The sequence below is a fragment of the Lemur catta genome, chromosome 8 (assembly GCF_020740605.2).
Source record: "Lemur catta isolate mLemCat1 chromosome 8, mLemCat1.pri, whole genome shotgun sequence".
Lineage (NCBI taxonomy): Eukaryota > Metazoa > Chordata > Mammalia > Primates > Lemuridae > Lemur > Lemur catta.
This window is the reverse complement of record NC_059135.1, coordinates 17,306,645-17,325,059: the sequence shown is the minus strand read 5'-3', so window position 1 is coordinate 17,325,059 and position 18,415 is coordinate 17,306,645. Positions and strand designations below refer to the sequence as shown.

Genomic DNA, 18,415 nt, shown 5'->3' with positions numbered 1-18,415 from the left:
GTAAAGCATATCTAGATTCAACCCAAAAGAACTTAAACACATCACATGGATGAAAGAGAAGAAAAAAAAAAAAAAAAAGAAAAGAAAGAAAAGAACTTAAACACAAGTGTCAAAACAATCAAACCCAACTACAAAGATGTTAAAACAACTATTTAAAATATGATCTATATGATCAAGAATCAAAGGAAAACACGAACATAAAAAGGAGAAAAATGGAAGATATACTTCTAGGATGAAAAACATAATATTTGAAATAAAAATCTCACTGGATAGGATTAATAGCATATTAGATATTGCAGAAGGAAATGTCAGTGAACTTGAAAACATAGCAACAGATCATCAGTGACCTATGGGACAGTATCAAATGAACTATCATATATAACTGGAATCCAGAAGGAAGGGTCAGGAAAAAATCTGAAAAATTAACAGCTCAAAATGTTCAAAATCTGATAAAAACTAGAAACGCACGGATCCAAGGAAGCTCAACATATCCTGAGGATAAACACATATCAAAATGAAGCACATCACTAAAAAACTGCTGAAAAATCTTAAAATAAAAAAATCTTAAAAAGCAGTCAGAGTAAAACTTCCTCAGAGCCTTCAAGCAAAAAGATAAAATCACTTACAAGAGCAAATAAATTACACTGTCATCAGACTTCTCAAAAGCAAATAAAAAGTAAGGTAACAATAGAGTAGCATTTCAAGAAACCTGAGAAAGAAAGTATGACCCAAGGATCTTATCTTTCTTTCAAGTATCCAAGCTAGGGAAAAAGTTTTGAATATGTAAGGACTAAGGAAACAAAGTATATAATTGGCTGAGTGGGGTGTCTCACACCTGTAATCACGTGGACTTGGGAGGCTAAAGCAGGAGAATCACTTGAGGCCAAGAGTTACAGACCACCGGGGTAACATAGGGAGACTGTCCCTAAAAACAAAAAACAAAAAACAAAATTAGCCAAGCGTGGTGGCATCTGTAGTCCCAGCTACTTGGGAGGCTGAGGCAGGAGGATTGCTTGAGCCCAGGAGTTTGAGCCTGCAGTGAGCTGTGATTGCACCACTGTACTGCAGCCTGTGCAACAGAGCAAGACCCTGTCTCTAATAAAAAATATATATGTAAATTGAAATTAAAAAATAAAATAAAAGTGAAAACTGACAGAGCTGGAAGGAAAAATACACAAACTTCTGACCTAATCCACAAGTTTCTGGCCTAAATTCTGCTTTATTGGGTATTAGGACTGCAACCCTTGCTTTCTTATTATTTCCATTACCCTTTTGAATTGCTGCTCTAGCTGTATCCCTATTATACAGAGTTGGGTTTTGCTTTATGAGACAACTTTAAAATATTTTTCTTTTAACAGATGAGTTAAGCCCATTCACATTTATTGACGTCACTGACGTGTTTGGTTTCAATTCTGTCATGCTAGTTTTTTTTTTTTTTTTAATTTCTCTATTTGGCATGTCTTTTAGGAATGTTTCTTTTGGTTTTAAGGAGGCTTGTAATTTTTTTTTTTAATGGTTGGATCTGTAATTAGACTTTTTATATTGCTGTAAACTGCTTTTTCTTAAATCTTTTTTTTTTTTCTTTTTTTTTTTAAGACAGAGTCTTATTCTGTTGCCCCAGCTAGAGTGCCATGGCATCAGCCTAACTCACAGCAACCTCAAACTCCCAGGCTCAAGTGATCCTCCTGCCTCAACCTCCCAAGCAGCTGGGACTACAGGTACTCACCACCACGCCTGGCTAATTTTTTCCATTTTTAGTACAGATGGGGTCTCGTTCTTGCTTAGGCTGGTCTGGAACTCCTGAGCTCAAGGGATCCTTCCGCATCAGCCTCCTAGACTGCTAGGATTTCAGGCCTGAGCCACCATGCTGGGCCCTTAACCCTTTTTTTACCATCTAGTCTGTCCATTTTAAATAGGATCCTTTGACTCACACCTATTACTATGAAACAATAGATTACATTATTCTACATTTTCCTTTCTCTCTTCTCCCATTTTCTCTTAGGTGCAATCTTAGTACTTCATCAGAAGACATGATGTTTATACACCACTCTTTTATATGTATCCCCACCATTGTTTGTCTTAGCTCTACACATGAACATATGAAATGTTTACCTCTACCTTTTCTGAACGTTATTCTAGTCACCTCTTGGATTGAAGAAGCTCATTCTCTGTAGAGTCCTTAGGAAGAGCAAATATGTACAGTACTCCGAGTTCATAAACTTCCAAACTTCTTTTCTCCGGCCTGCATTTTTGACAGCTTGGGTTGGCAAAAAATCTTTGTTTACCAATCTTTCATCAAGTTTCCTGAAAATGACGTTATCTTGGCTTTGCATAATGATTTTGAGAAATCTGATGCCAATCTATTTCTCTTGCCTTATAAATTATTTCATCTTTTATTTTTTTATTTTAAAGACAGGGTCTCACTATGCTGCCTTGGCTAGAGTGCAGTGGTACCATCATATCTTACTGCAACCTCAAATTCCTGGGTTCAAGCAATATTCCTGCCTCAGTCTCCCAAGTAGCTGAGACTACAGATGTGCAACACCACACTCAGCTAATTTTTCTTATTTTTTTTGCAGAGACAGGGTCTTGCTATGTTGCCTAGGCTGGCCTTGAACTCCTGGCTTTAAGCAGTGCTCCTGCCTTGGCCTCCCAAAGTACTAGTGATTGCAGGTATGAGCCACCGCATTGGCCTATTTCAGCTTTTGGATCAAGGAATTGAGGATTTTTCCTTGTCTTTAAAGCCTAATAGTTGAACTAAGGTGTATCGTAACTATTCGGGTCTATTTTCTAGGTATCTGGCAAGTTCTTTCAACATATAAAGACTTTTATTTCTGGGAAATTTTTTTGGATTATAGTTTTCTTTTTTTTCCCAGAGACAGAGTTAGTAATTAGATTACAGTTTACGATACTAGTTCTATCTCAATGTTTTGATTGTCTTCTTTAGGGACTCTAATTATATATAATATGGGACATTCTTTGCCTTTTTTCCAGTTCAATACTTTCTTTCCGATCTTTTTTACTTCTTTTTTTATAGCTGTTTTTCTGCTTTCCTTCAAGTCCCATTATTAAATTTTCATTTGAGTTCATTTTCCCTTGGGCATCTTTAATGCAGATTTCATTTTTGATATGATGTCTTCCTTTTTCTCTCTTTTTTTCTGAGTTCAAGCTATTGTCATTTCCTTTCTTCTTTCTTGGCCATTTTGATTCTTAGTTTGAATTCTTGATTTACAGTACTTTTTCCATATTCCCATATGAGTGTTTCAGTATATTTAATTCCCCTTTAAGTTTTCTCCATGGTTAGTTCTGGGGGGTTGAATTTTCATTGGCTGAAATATTTGATTCATGTTTCTTTTTTCTTATAGTTGTTTTGTATGGAAGTGACCTATTTTTTTATATTCCATTTTGTGGACAGGGTCCTAACTAAAGCACTCTGTCTTCTGTTAGTTTAGTAATGTGCCATTTCTTTATTGGATTATTATGGTGGTGGTGAAGGGAGGGGATAAAGAGAGGTTGCTGTGTCTTCTTTCCCTTTCATTCTGGGACAATCCTTATTTTCTTCTCTTGCTTCTAAACCAAGTCTCCAGATTTGGCTGACTCTCCCATACAAGAAATGATTCTTTGAGGCTGTTATTTCTGGGACCACCTACTTTCAAGCCTCTTCCCTAAAACCAGTGCTGTAAACTACCAAGATCCAGACCTATATTCAGTATTTTGGTACTTAAGCATTTAATTTTCTCTTTCTGGGAGTGATTTTTTTTTTTTTTTTTAAGACTAGTCAAGTGCAGTAGTGAGGAGGGGGGAAAGTAGTAGAACAAGGAGTTCAATCTGTAACTGACTGTGAACAATCAAGTGAGATAACTCACTACCTTCGGACCAGCCTGGGAGTGATTTTTTTCAGTGTTTCATCTTCGTTTTCCATTCCTATATATTCTTTTCATGGAATCTCTTAAAGCTCTTGTCTCCAACTCCTGGCACCCACAAGCTTAAGCAGCAGAAAATAGGAACACTGCAGGAATTTGGTTTGCTTCTCTACTTAAGAAGGTAATTTAAAGGTGATGGTATTCTTTGTCTCCCAGTAATGCTGAAGCATAGGCTTTGTGTGCTTTTCTTTGCACTCCTCATTAACTTTATGTTTTTTGTTTGTTTTCTGGAGAATTTGGGAGGAACACTGGAATTATGTAGCCTCAGTTAACCTCTAGACCTGGTAGTTTTCTACTCAGTTTTTTTTTTAATGGATTCCTTAGTCCTGAGTACTTATACCACTGGACATACTATACTCTAATTCCTGAAAGAAGTATGAAAAAAGGAAAGACATATTTCTAGAGATGAGTATAGGCACTATACAGAAATGAAAGAAACAGTGGAGGAGCCTGAAGCACCAAGGGTGGGCAACTTATGAGGCTGTCAAGAAAATATGTAGGAGGTGAGTAACAGAGACCAGAAATAGATTATAAAACACATAGGAGGGGGCAATAGGAAAATGACACAAATAAGATCATAGTAGACAGAGAAAAGATCTGGATGAAGAATGGCCACAAAATGGGATAGATAAGACCAATATAAGAATGCTGTCTGGTAAGGAGATAGCAAGATAATAATTGTGGCAGAACAATCAGAATGAAGAACAAAGGAAATTAAGTATTAAACTGAAGGCAAACATTATAGAAGACAGAGCAGAAAGGACAAGGATCAAAGAAAGCAATAGGCAAGCAGAGAGAAAACTGAAATGTTCTCCCTGCAAACTTGATGATAATTTCTGCTAATATATGCAGCATATAAACTACTATGAATTAGCCAAATTGGCAGACACCTCTCATTCAAGCAAAGTGATAAGTTTAAAGCTGCTATAAAAACAATAGTTTGAGTGAGATTAAAAAAACAAATAAGCTGGTAGGAGGGAATTTGGTAAGAATAATCAAAATTTCAAACTGCCTCCCTTAGTCTTAATAATTCTACTTCTAAGAATTTATCCTATAGAAAAGTTCCAACAAGTATTAAAAACACATGTATATAAGAATGTTCATTATAGCCTAGAATGTAATTGCGAAACAGGGAAACCTAAATGTACACTGACATGGTTCAAAGTGTTATACTAATATATAAGGATGTCCATGATTAATGTGCAGTAAAAGAAAACATACAAGCAATATAGCATAGTGGTTAAGAATGCAATTGGAGTCTGATTACCTGGATTTACTACTGCTGTAGTACTGACTGTACTGCTTTGAGCAAATTAACTAACTTCGCTAGGCTTTAGTAGGCTTTAGTTACTTTATCTATAAAAGCAGATTTTTAATATATCTATCTCACAGACCTATTGCAAGAATTTAAATTAAAAAATCAGTTAAAACACTTAGCACACAGTATTTGGCACATGATAAACACTTTAAGTAAGACAGCTACTATTATTACTACAGTTATTATCCTTTGATCTCATTTTTATATTTAATAAAAATATAACCATAAAGGGACTGGCGAGGATATATCTATAAAAGTATCTCAGAAGTAGGCTGAAGTATATGGGTTGGAGAATACACATTTTCTGTTTTAAAATGAATATTACATATTTAAAAGTTAAAAAATTGTTTGGAGACCAGATAATGGACTTTATTTATAGATGTAATAATCTTTAATAAGTGATCTAATTTCTAACTATTTTAGATCTATAATTAACTCCTTTCATCATTTTTTACACCAACAAAGCATACTTCAGTTGGATCACTTCATCAAAAAGAAAGTAAAATGAAAGAATTGACCTACCCCTGCAGTTGTTGCTGTTGGTGAGAGGAAAGGGGCACTCTTGGTTTGTTCCAGCCAGTGTAATCCTGGTTACACTTCATTTTTTTAACAGAAAGAGGAGCTGGCTGAGGAAGAAATCCCAAACTTCTTTTGGCAGAGGGAGTTTGGCTTGAAACATTAGTCCTATAATAAAGAACAAATGATGAAGAAGCAAAATAAACTTTTGAATGATATTTTCCCCCCTAACAGATTCAAAGAAGTCAATGTCTAGGAAAAAAATCTTAAACTTAGGGAAATATCAGTAATAATGACCAGTCAGGGGGAAATCCTCACAAGTATAAATTACCAAGTCTGTTGATAGACAGCTGAAGAGGTTTATAATACTGTATATCTCTGACCTACAATCCAAATAATCCAAGTTAGTGGCTTCAGAAAAACTATATAGTTTCACTTTATTCACTCTTATCTACTTTGTGGTATTACATTAGTTTACCTAATCTTGAACAGATTTATAGTAATTTTTCCACTATTACAAATAATATAACAAACATTCTTCCCTAATCTTCTTGAGAAATTCCTTTAGTTTATATGCTTGGAGGTGGAAATGTTAGGAGTATTTTCATTTTTAATTTTTCTAGATATGTGATTGTTTTCCCAAAAGGCTGTACCAATTTATATTTCCATCAATAGTGAATTTCCATTTCTCAAGTGTTTACATTACAGTTACCAGAAGTTTTAATTTTTACCAGTATAGTGACACTTGATCTCATTGTTATTTTATTTTGCATTTTCCTGATTACTACTGAAGTTGAACATACTTACATAATTGTTTACTCTTCTCTCAATTGCTTTTCTACACTCTTAGTTTTACACTAGGTTCTTAATGATTTGCAATTCTTTATATAATATATTCTATATACTAATCCTTTGTCTATTACACATTCTAAGTTTTACATTTTTATGTAGTCAAATTTATCAATATTTTCTTGGTTTGGTTTTTGCATCTTGTTTAAGAAATCATCTTCTGTTGTAAGGTTACAGAAATGTTTTCTTATTTTCTCTTAAAAGTTTTCAATTTTGTTTCCTCCACATTCAGGTCTTTAATCCACTTGGAAGTTTACTTTTCTTTATGTTGTGAGATAGGAATATGATTTACTTTTCTATAATTGCTCCCAAATTACTTACTGTCTGGCTAGACCATGTGTTATCCACTGTTTGGTTTTTTATCTAAAAAAAAATACTGTGAAATAGAATACTCATATGGAAAAAGTATATACAAATCAAATGTGGAGCTTAACAAATTTTTATAAAGCAAATACCTGTGTAAACAACCATTCGTGTCAAAATCCCCCAAGTGTCCCTTCCCAATCACAACCCCACATTCCTCTACCCTAAAAGTTACCATTAGCTGTTAGTTTTATCCCTTACTATGCACCCCTAAATACTGTAGTTTGGACAATGCATGTTTCCGTCTTTTCACTTTCAACCTTCCTGCATCTTTATATTGTAATTATTTCTCTTTTACATAGCATATGTATTTTTTTTCTTCCTTTAAATCCAGTATATCTCTTTAACTAAAACATTGTGTGTGTGTATAATTTTTTTTGAGACAGAGTCTTACTCTGTTGTCCCAGCTAGAGTGCAGTAGCATCATCATAGCTCACCGCAACCTCAAACTCCTGGGATCAAGTCATCCTCCTGCCTCAGGCCTCCCGAGTAGCTAGGACTACAGGTGGTTGCCACCATACCCAGCTAGTTTTTTTCTGTATTTTGTACAGACAGGGTCTTGCTCTTGCTCAGGCTGTTCTCAAACTCCTGACCTCAAGCAACCCCTGCCTCAGCCTTGCAGAGTGCTAGGATTACAGGCGTAACCCACCACACCTGGCCAGTATATTTATATTTATATAAATTGCTACAGATCTAAGATTAATGTACTGGCAAATAAATAAATTACTATATAAATTTTATAACATTTGGTATATTTATATCAGCAACGTCATTACTGAGTTTATATCTTAAATTTTCTGATGTGTTTATTTCTTCCACATGTTCTATGTTCCTTTCCTGCCTTCTTTTAGAATGCCTGACTATTTAATATTATTTCATTTTCTCCTGTTAGTTTAGAATATATTCTTTTTGAAAATTTTAAATGGATGTCCTAAAATTATACATTAAAACAATAGATTTGTTGAAATATAATTAACATATAATAAAAGGCACATATTTAAAGTGCATAACTTTGTAAGTTTTGACATATATACACCTATGAAACCATCACCAGGATTAACCCTCAAAAGTATCCTGGTGCCCCTTTGCATACGTCCCTCCCACTCTTCTCTGCCTATGACCTTGTCTGTATGACCAGGCAACTTCTGGTCTGTTTTCTGTCACTATAGATTACCTTACATTTTCTAGAATTTCATATAAATGGAATCACACAATATGTGCTTTCTTACGGGGCTTCTTTCAGCCTAATTATTTTGAGATTCATCTACATTGCTGCATGTACCAATAGTTTATCATTTCTATTACTGATTAGCATTCCATTGTATGCATACAACACAATTCATCTAACCACTTTTAATTTTGAAAGTTTTAGATTTACAGAAAAGTTGCAAAATAGTACAGAAAATGGCCTTCACCAAGCTTCCCCTAACAGTAACACCTTATATAACCATAGTACAATTATCAAAACCAGGAAATTGGCCGGGCGCGGTGGCTCACGCCTGTAAATCCTAGCACTCTGGGAGGCTGAGGCGGGTGGATCGCTCGAGGTCAGGAGTTCGAGACCAGCCTGAGCAAGAGCGAGACTCTGTCTCTATTAAAAATAGAAAGAAATTATCTGGCCAACTAAAAATATATATAGAAAAAATTAGCCGGGCATGGTGGCGCATGCCAGTAGTCCCAGCTACTAGGGAGGCTGAGGCAGTAGGACTGCTTGAGCCCAGGAGTTTGAGGTTGCTGTGAGCTAGGGTGATGCCACAGCACTCACTCTAGCCGGGGCAACAGAGCGAGACTCTGTCTCAGAAAAAGAAAAAAAAAAAAAAAAACCCAGGAAATTAACAGTCATGCATAGTATTAACTACTAAACTACAGATACTATTCAAATTTCACCAGTGTTTCCACTAAAGTCTTTTTTTCTGGTCCAGGATCCCACAGTGCAAGTGACTGTCATGTTTCCTTACTCTACTCCAAGCTGTGACAGTTCCTCATGTTTTTGTTTGTGTGTGTGTGTTTTTTTTTTTCTATGACTTTGACACCTTTGAAGAGTACTGGTCAGGTATTTTATTGAATTTCCCTCACTCTAAGTTTGATGTCTTATGATTAGATTGAGTTATGCATTTGGAAGGAATAACAGAGAAGTGACATTGTGACCTCCTCAGTGCATCACATCACAGAATACATGATGACAATGTCTTATTATTGGTGATGTTAATTTTGATTACTTGGTTAAGGTATCTGCTGCGTTTCTCTACTATGAAGTTACTATTTTTTTCCGTCTATAATTAAGAAATATCTGGGGGCCGGGCGCGGTGGCTCACACCTGTAATCCTAGCACTCTGGGAGGCCAAGGCAGGAGGATCGCTCAAGGTCAGGAGTTTGAGACCAGCCTGAGCAAGAGCGAGACCTCTATTAAAAATAGAAATTAGCTCGATGACTGAAAATATATGGAAAACATTAGCCATAGTCCCAGCTACTCGGGAGGCTGAGGCAGAAGGATTGCTTAAGCCCAGGAGTTTGAGGTTGCTGTGAGCTAGGCTGACGCCACGGCACTCTAGGTTGGGCAACAGAGTGAGACTCTGTCTCAAAAAACAAAATAAAAGAAAACAAAACAAAACATATCTTCCACGTCTCTACTAAGCATATTCAATCTTTCCTCTTTTTCAAAATATGGAATATAGATTTAACAACTGTTTTAATATCCTTGTCTACTAATTCTATCATTTATGTTATCTCTGACTCAGTATTTACTGATTTTTCCCCTCCTTATGGATTATATTTTACTGTTTGTTTGAATGCCTAGCAATGTTTTCTTGGATGCCAGAAACTGTGAATTTTACCCGACAAGGTAAAATTCAGGATATTTCTGATTTCTATGGACATTCTTAAATTTTGTTCTAGGATATGGTTAAGTTACCTGGGAATAGTTTGATCTTTTTGGGTCTTGCTTTTAATATTTGTTATATTGAACCACAGCAGCAATTACTCAGGGGATAGTTCTTTCTCACTAACAAGTAAACTTACTTATAGTATTCAAATTGCTGCTATCAGGAACATGAATTTTGCCTGACCCATTGAACTCCAAGTATTATTTCCTTAGATCCTTCCCTGGCTGTGGCTACTTTCCTCATCCACATGTGCTGATCAGCACTCAACTGAATACTCAAAGAAAGATCCTCTCCAGGTCTCTGCAGTTTTTTCTTCATGGAGCTCTTCCCCATCTGGTACTCTGCTCTGTGAATTCTAACAATTTGGCCTCCCTGGACACCTAGCTCCATTACCTCGACTCTGAATGAGTACAGGGCTCTGCCTTGTACCCTGATCCCTTTGTGCTGTGGCTTGGGATCTCTCTCTAGGACGTAAGCTAGAATAGTCATTGGGCTCATTTCATCTGTTTCCCACCTCTCAGAGAATCACTGTCCTTCACTACCTGATATCCAATGTCTTGAGAGCCATTGTTTCATATATTTTGTCCAGGTTCTTATCTATTCGAAGAAGGAAAGTAAATCCAGTCCCTATTATTCTATCTTGGCCAGAAGAGGAAGTCATCTTTACCTTTTTAACATGCCTACTTAACTGTGGCCTCCTCTCAAACAAGAAAAGGAACTTCAAATGTTTTAATTTCCCTGTACTCTTCCCCATTCCTATATTTCTTATTGTTTAATATTTTATTAATATTAACTCTTTGCTTTTAATTCTACCACATTCTCATTTGATAAAAACTATTAAACTGTACTTACCTACGTAGAATAACCCTAGAAAGGTATTAGTAATAGTGGCTGCCTCTAAAACGGGAAAATTAAAACTAGGAGTTAGGAAAGAAAAAGAAATCTCCTTTTCACTGTATATGCTTTATATCTTTTTAATTTTCTACCACATGCACTTATTAGGTATACAAGAGAATATTTAAAATATTTAGATTTTTTTTCTTTTTTTTTTTTGAGACAGAGTCTCACTCTGTTGCCCAGGCTAGAGTGCCGTGGGGTCAGCCTAGCTCACAGCAACCTCAAACTCCTGGGCTCAAGCAATCCTCCTGCCTCAGCCTCCCAAGTAGCTGGGACTACAGGCATGTACCACCATGCCTGGCTAATTTTTTCTATATATATTTTTAGTTGTCTATATACTTTCTTTCTAATTTTTAGTAGAGACGGGGTCTCCCTCTTGCTCAGGCTGGTCTTGAACTCCTGAGCTCAAACGATCCATCCACCTCAGCCTCTCAGAGTGCTAGGATTACAGGTGTGAGCCACTGCGCCCAGCCTAAAATATTTAGATTTTTAAATATGCTTTATAAATTTCTTTGCTCATTGATTTTTCTTACTACTCCTTTTTTCTTCTTCCTGAATAAATTCTGTCTTTGCATATCTAAAAATAGCATTCTTTGTCTATATTATTGAAATATAATTTAGCTAGGTTTATCTAGAATTTTTTAATGCTATTACTCTGTTAATAACATCTAACTATCTGCTTTCTATTCCAATTGTTGCTAATGTCAATCTGATTGTTTCTCTTTGATAGAGGATATATTTTCTTTCTGGTAGCTTCTAAAATCTTCTTTGCCCATCATCTTCTACAATGTAGATTTTTTAAAAGAGTATTTATTGAGGCTTTTCAATGTGAGACCTTTCATCATTTTAATTTATTATTACTTTGACGATTTCCTTGCCTTTATTTTCCTTAGTTTTTTCTTCCAGAATACCCTTAAGACACGGAAGGTAAACTGAGAAACCCAAAACAAGTCTCTTAATTTCATTTATATTTACCATCTGCTCTCTGTGCTGCATTCAGTGATCATGTCTTCTTGACAATAGTTTCCTCTTCCTGGTCCTCTACCCAGTGCAGGACTTTATGTCAGTGGTTCATAATTCTTGCCACTATGCAAATAACACTAAAGCAGATGCCAATCATTGCAAGTCCCATTTTTATATCTTTGTTCTCTCCTCAGGGAGCACCAAGCTACCAGTACCTGGGGTAGTTATATAGAAGTGTTTTGCCCTGCTGAAGCACCAGTAGTTATACAGAAGCGTTTTGCCCTGCTTAACCACCTCAGAGAGCTGTTCTACTAGATATCCAGCTCATGTAGCTTCACATCAAAAACCTAATTATGAGTGGAGTTACATTGAATTCCCAATCTTGTGTCAGTTTTGAAGACCCAGCTCTCAAACTTGACTCTAGTCTGTGCCTTATGACCATAGCCTTTGCTCAGTATTAGTTTTCTCACTGATCTGAAAATTTTCACCTTTAGTGCAAGCTAGCATTAAAAAATTTTTTTTCCTTAATCATTCCTACATGGGATGAATATGCTCACTTTATTATTTTGAGAAGAAATTTGTGATTTATAATAAATCTTTTGCAAACCAAATTTAGGCATTTTTTACTTAGGTTTAAGATTTTTCTAGTAAGCAGAAATATGTCAAGATTCCTCTCTCTTAAATTCAAATAACTTAATTACCACCACAGTCCATAATTGCTTGAGAGCTACTAACCAAGGCTGAATATACCTAAATATAAAATATCAAATTCCTTACTTCACCTTAATCATTTTATATAAATAACCAAGTTGTTTTTTACCACTTTGAATTAAATTTTACTAAAGAACAAAATATGACTTAATAGGAATTACATAGCATATATATTACAGACCCTATTAACCCCACTTTTTTGTTTGTTTATTTTTTGAGACAAGGTCTTGATCTGTTGCCCAGGCTAGAGTGCAGTGGTGTGATCATAGCTCACTGCAATCTCAAACTCCTGGGCTCAAGTGATCTCCTGCCTCAGCCTCCTTGAGTAGCTGGGACTACAGGCACACACCACTGCACCTGGCTAATTTTTCTATTTTTTGTAGATACAAGGTCTCACTCTTTCTCAGGCTGGTCTCCGACTCCTGACCTCAAGCAATCCTCCTGCCTTGGTTTCCCAAAGTGCAGAATTACAGATATGAGCCACCATGCCCAGCCTTAACCTTACAACATTTAAAACCATCACACTTCTGTGCTGCATTCCATGATGACAACTTCTGAACAAGTGCTTAGCATTGTCTTATATATTTATATCCAATAAATCTAATAAAAATTTTAGCTATATCTGTAGAATTAACAATTAAATTTCTGACTAGCCTTTTCCAATACAAGATACTGATATGAAACTTCTGATTTTTAAAGAAAACTCCTTAATTTTTGGAAGGTAGCTTAACAAATGGATAGGCAACAAAGGCAACATAAAAATGTCTCAGAGAAAAGATCTTAATATGTTCATCACCTGGAATAATGGAAAATATACTGGTCTAGAATCTAATAACACTGACAGTCACAAAGCTGTGGCCTCAGCACAAATCTTCCTAGACCTCAGTTTATTCATTTGTTGAAAATTTTAAAAAAAGATCAAACATTTCTAGAGTACTTCCTAACTAAAATGTCATGATTCTACAATTGTCGTCATTGTTATTTTAAATTGTGATATTCACACAGAGCATAATGCACAGCCTATCCTATTACATGATTCAATATTCTGAAAATGAGAGGTCCTCAAGTTTTTCACAAAGCATATAACCAATGCATACCTGTCTAGGTTAGTGACACCAGAAGAGTAGTCCTTGGAGCCAGCTCTGCTACCATAAAAGGATGATGACTGCAAAGGTAAAAGCCCTATAAAACAAATGAACAAAGGAAAAACTTAATTCCTCAATCAACCATTCAAGTTCACTTAATAAAAAATTACACATTGGGCCTCTTTATATTTCCTTTTTTTTCCCCTTTTTTTAATCAAAGTAATACAAGCATACCTTGTTTTGTTGTGTTTTGCTTTATTGAGCTTTGCAGATATTGCATTGTTTTACAAATTGAAGATTTGTGACGCTTGTGGTTTGAGCAAGTCAATCCATGCCATTTTTTTCTTTTTCTTTTTTTTGAGATGAGGGTCTCGCTATGTTGCCTAGGCTGGAGTGCAGTGGCTATTCACAAGCACGACCCCACTACTGGTCAGCCTGGGAGTTTTGACCTGCTCTGTTTCTAACCTGGGCTGGTTCACCTCTTTAGGCAACCTGGTGGTTTCCAGCTCCCTGGAGGTCACTATATTGATGCCGAACTTAGTGGGGACACCCAATCAGCATAGTGTACCACAACCTAGAACTCCTGGGCTCAAGCAATCCTCTGACCTCAGGTTCCCAAGTAGCTGGGACCATAGGCACATGCTACTGCGTCTAGCCATTTTTTTTAACAGTATGTGCTCACTTCATGTCTCTGTGTCACATTTTGGTAATTCATCTGTTACGGTAATCTGTGATCAATGATTTTGGTGTTAATTTGTTAATTGTTCTAGGGCACCACAAACCATATCCATGCAAGATGGAAAACTTAATTGATAAATGTTGTGTGTTCTGATTACACCACTAGCTGTTCCCATCTCTCTCCCTCTTCTTGAGCCTCCCAATTCCCTGAGTCACAATATTGAAATCAGAATAATTAATAACCCTACCAGGACTTCTAAATGTTCAGTGAAAGAAAGAATTGCACATGTCTTACTTTAGGCCAAAAGCTAGCCCTCTTCTGCCAGATAGTTAACCAAGTTATGAATGCAAGGGTAAAGTTCTTGAAGGAAATTAAAAATGTTACTGCACTGAACACACAAACTGATAAAGCAGAACAGTCTTATTGCTGATGTGGAGAAAGTTTTAGTGGTCTAGGTAGAAGATCAAACAAGCCATAACATTCCCTTAAGGCAAAGCCCAATCCAAAACAAGGACCTAACTCTCTAGAATTCTATGAAGGCTAAGAGAAGTAAAGAAGCTGCAGAAGAAAAATTTGAAGATACCAGAGGCTGGTTCATGAGAATTAAGCAAAGAAGCCATCTTTATAACATAAAAGTGCAAGGTGAAGCAGCAAGTGCTGATACAGAAGCTATAGCAAATTACCCAGAACATCTAGCTAAGATAATTAATGAAGGAGGTTACATTAAACAACAGATTTTCAATGTAGAGAAAACAGCCTTATAGCGGAAGAAGATGCCATGCAGGACAGGACTTTCATAGCTACAGAGAAGCCAATGCCTGGCTTCAAAATTTCAAAGGACAGGCTGACTCTTATTAGGAGCAGCTGGTGATTTCAAGTTGACGCCAATGCTCACTTACCATAGTGAAAATCCCAGGGCCCTTAAGAATTATGTTAAATCTACTCTGCCTATCTGTGCTCTATAAATGGAACAACAAAGCCTGAGTGATAGCACATCTGTTTACAGCATTTACAGGTTTATTGAATATTTTCAGCCTACTACTGAGACCTAGTGCTCACAAAAAAAAAGATTCCTTTCAAAATGCTGCTACTCATTGAAAATGCACCTAGTCAGGGCCAGGCGAGGTGGCTCACGCCTATAATCCCAGTACTCTGGGAGGCCAAGGTGGGAAAATTGCTTGAGGTCAGGAGTTTGAGATCAGCCTAAACAAGAACGAGACCTCGTCTCTACTAAAAATAGAAAAATTAGCCAGGTGTGGTGGCACGTACCTGTAGTCCCAGCTACTTGGGAGGCTGAGGCAGGAGGATGGCTTGAGCCCCGGAGTTTAGGGTTGCAGTGAGCTTTGATGACGCCATTGCACTCTACTCGGGGCAACAGAGTTAGACTTTGTCAAAAAAAAAAAAAAAAAAATGTACCTAGTGCCAAGAGCTCTGATAGAGACATACAAGGAGATTAACGTTGTTTTCATGCCTGCTAACATAACATGCATTCTTCAGTCCATGGATCAAGGAGTCATTTCAACTTTCAGGTCTTATAATTAAAAAAATAAATTTCATAAGGCTATGGCTGCCATAGAGAAGATTCCTTTGATGGATCTGGGCAAAGTCAATCGAAAACCTTCTGGAAAGGATTCACCATTCAAGATGTCATTAAGAACATTCGTGATTCATAGGAGGTCAAAATAGCAACCTTTTTTTTTTGAAGATTGTTTATTTTATTATCATCAGAGGCCATTTCATTAACCAGCTGTTCTATAGACAACTGGATAGCATTCTTGACAAGAGAAGAGACTGTTTCTATTAAGAGTGTTTCATATTGTTCTGAATGAAGTTCTACCCTCAAAACCACTATCATTAGCAAAACCCCTACTTGCTCATTTTCAATTGAAATTAAGAATTGCTTAGGGATATTTTTAGATTTCTTAACATCAAATTCACTGATTTCAGTGTCTGTAATAATAATAGCAATTGGCTCCATTTTTTTGCTTTCTTCTGATTTGGGTTTCTCTGCATTGATCCCATTTTCTTTAAAATCTGACTCTTGGCTCAATTCAGTTATCTTTTGGCTTATTTTCTTCAGCTACAATCTCTCTACTTTCATAGTCTTTCCAGTTTGGTCCACTTTCTAGGACATTGTTACTGGCTTCTTCCAGAATTTGTTGATCTGGGATTGCAGTGAAAGAGGAACATCAGAAACCACTGGTTGCTGATGATCTGTTTCTGAAGTTTCAAGTGGGCTTGCTTGCTTGGGTTGAACATCTTGTTTTTCCTTGATCATTTCAATTTCTTTTTCAATGATTAGAGTTTCTGTTTGAATAGTAGAATGCCCATTATCTAATCCAAGTTCTACTGAAATCACTTTCTCTCCAGAAGTTAGGCTGTTACTCACATTTGATTCACAGACCTCATCACCATCTTTCTGTGAGATGCCTTCACTTGGATTCTTTGTTACCTGATCATTAAATTGGGTCTGAGTTTGTACATCCAAACTTTTAGGCTTTCCTTGGACTTTGACGCTGCAGTCTGAATCTTCTATAATTTTGAAATGATTACTCCTTTTTGCCCCTCTTGAGAATTTTATGCAGGGAATCTTAAGTCTGGATTTTGCCTTTTGCTTAGAAAGATCAGCATCCTGAGCATTTATTTCAGGTTGCACTTCAGCCTCAAATGGCTTTTGCCGCTTTAAAGAATCTGACCTTTTCCTGCGTGTTACAAGACGTTTGATTGAGGCCCAGGCTCCCCCTGGGAGTTGTGGCTGATCAGAAGCTCCTGCTTCTGGGGGACACTTCCTTGTCACATCAGCAGCTTCAGAGCTGGCTTTGGACTTCGGCACTTTGGCTGCCTTCCTTCTTCTCTTGAAGCAAAGCACGGAAGCTTTTTCCTCCTGTCTTTCACCCTGAGGAATACCTTCTGTTGATCTTATCTCATCCTTGTTTTCTACTTGAATTCCAGAAACTGTGGTCTCCATTTTCATGCTATACACTTATATTCTCTAGAAAACAATATTCTCTCTTCCTCAGCACACTTTGACAAAACGGTGGGCAAAAATATCACAAAAATTTCTTCCAGGTGTCTTCATTCCTTTTGTCTTACTCCATACAGTTGTTTCAGATGGTTTCTTAGTACACAAATGCCTGGTTTCTCTGTTGCTTGTAATTTCTCTCTTTAATTTTTTCACGAAAGCCCTTTACTGGATACATTTTTGCTTTTTTTAAAGATCAACCAAGGGCGCCGTGATACCTGCTCCTGAGGTTGGGGCGCGCTCGCAGGGCCGGAAACCCAGGCATCCGGGGAGCCACGGTTGTACCCAGAGCAAGCCTCTCTCTGCAAGGGACTGCCCAAAATAGCAATCTTCACAGAAGTTTGGAAGAAGTTGATACCAACCCTCATGGATGACTTTGAGGGGGTTCAAAGTCCTTCCTCAGTGGAGGAAGTAAACTGTAGATGTGGTAGAAACAGCAAGAGAACTATTAATAGAAGTGGAGCCTGAAGACGTGACTTGAATTGCTGCAATCTCTTAACAAAACAGACGAGAAGTTGGGTGAGCAAAGCAAGCAGTTTCTTGAGATGGAATCTACTCCTGGTGAAGATGCTGTGAACATTGTTGAAATGACAACAAAGGATTCAGAATATTATATAAATTTAGTTGAGAAAGCAGCGGCAGGGTTTGAAAGGATTGACTCCAATCTTGAAAGAAATTCTACTGTGGATAAAATGCTATCAAAGAGTATCACATGCTACAGAGAGATCTTTTGTGAAAGGAAGAATCAATTCATGTTACAAACTTCACTGTTGTCTTATTTTAAGAAATTGCCACAGCCACCCCAACCTTCAGTAACCACTACCCTGATTGTTGAGTGGCCATCAATACCAAGGCAAGACCCTCCATAAGTGAAAAGATTATGACTTGCTGAAGGCTCAGGTGATTGTTACTATTTTTTAGCAATTTAGTATTTTTAAATGTATGCACATTGTTTTTTCCTACATAATGCTATTGCACACTTAACAGACTACAGTATAGTATAAACATAATTTTATATACACTGGGAAACCAAAAAATTTGTGTGACTTGCTTTATTGCAATATTAGCTTTTAGTGGTCTGGAACCAAATCCACAATATCTGCAAGGTATGCCTGTATATATGTATGTGTAAAAGATCAAATACTATGGAAAAAGTTATAATAGCAAAGCAATACTCCCCTGCCGCAAAGGTCTACACGTTTCGCTT

General features: G+C 36.7%; 1 protein-coding gene and 1 pseudogene across 6 annotated transcripts in view; both read right to left on the bottom strand.

Moving 5' to 3' along the window:
• USP37 (ubiquitin specific peptidase 37) overlaps nucleotides 1–18,415 on the bottom strand; it is an 89,491-nt gene that overhangs the window by 39,013 nt on the left and 32,063 nt on the right. For all 6 annotated transcript variants that reach the window (XR_006736972.1, XM_045560090.1, XM_045560088.1 and 3 more), the window contains 2 exons: nucleotides 13,520–13,604; nucleotides 5,764–5,925 (listed from right to left, as the gene is read on the bottom strand). Coding sequence is in view for 5 of the 6 variants with exons in the window: in XM_045560090.1 (XP_045416046.1) it covers nucleotides 5,764–5,925; nucleotides 13,520–13,604 (247 nt within the window). In the remaining variant the exon portion in view is untranslated. The remainder of the gene's footprint in view (nucleotides 1–5,763; nucleotides 5,926–13,519; nucleotides 13,605–18,415) is intronic.
• Nucleotides 15,889–17,237, bottom strand: LOC123644011 (annotated as a pseudogene).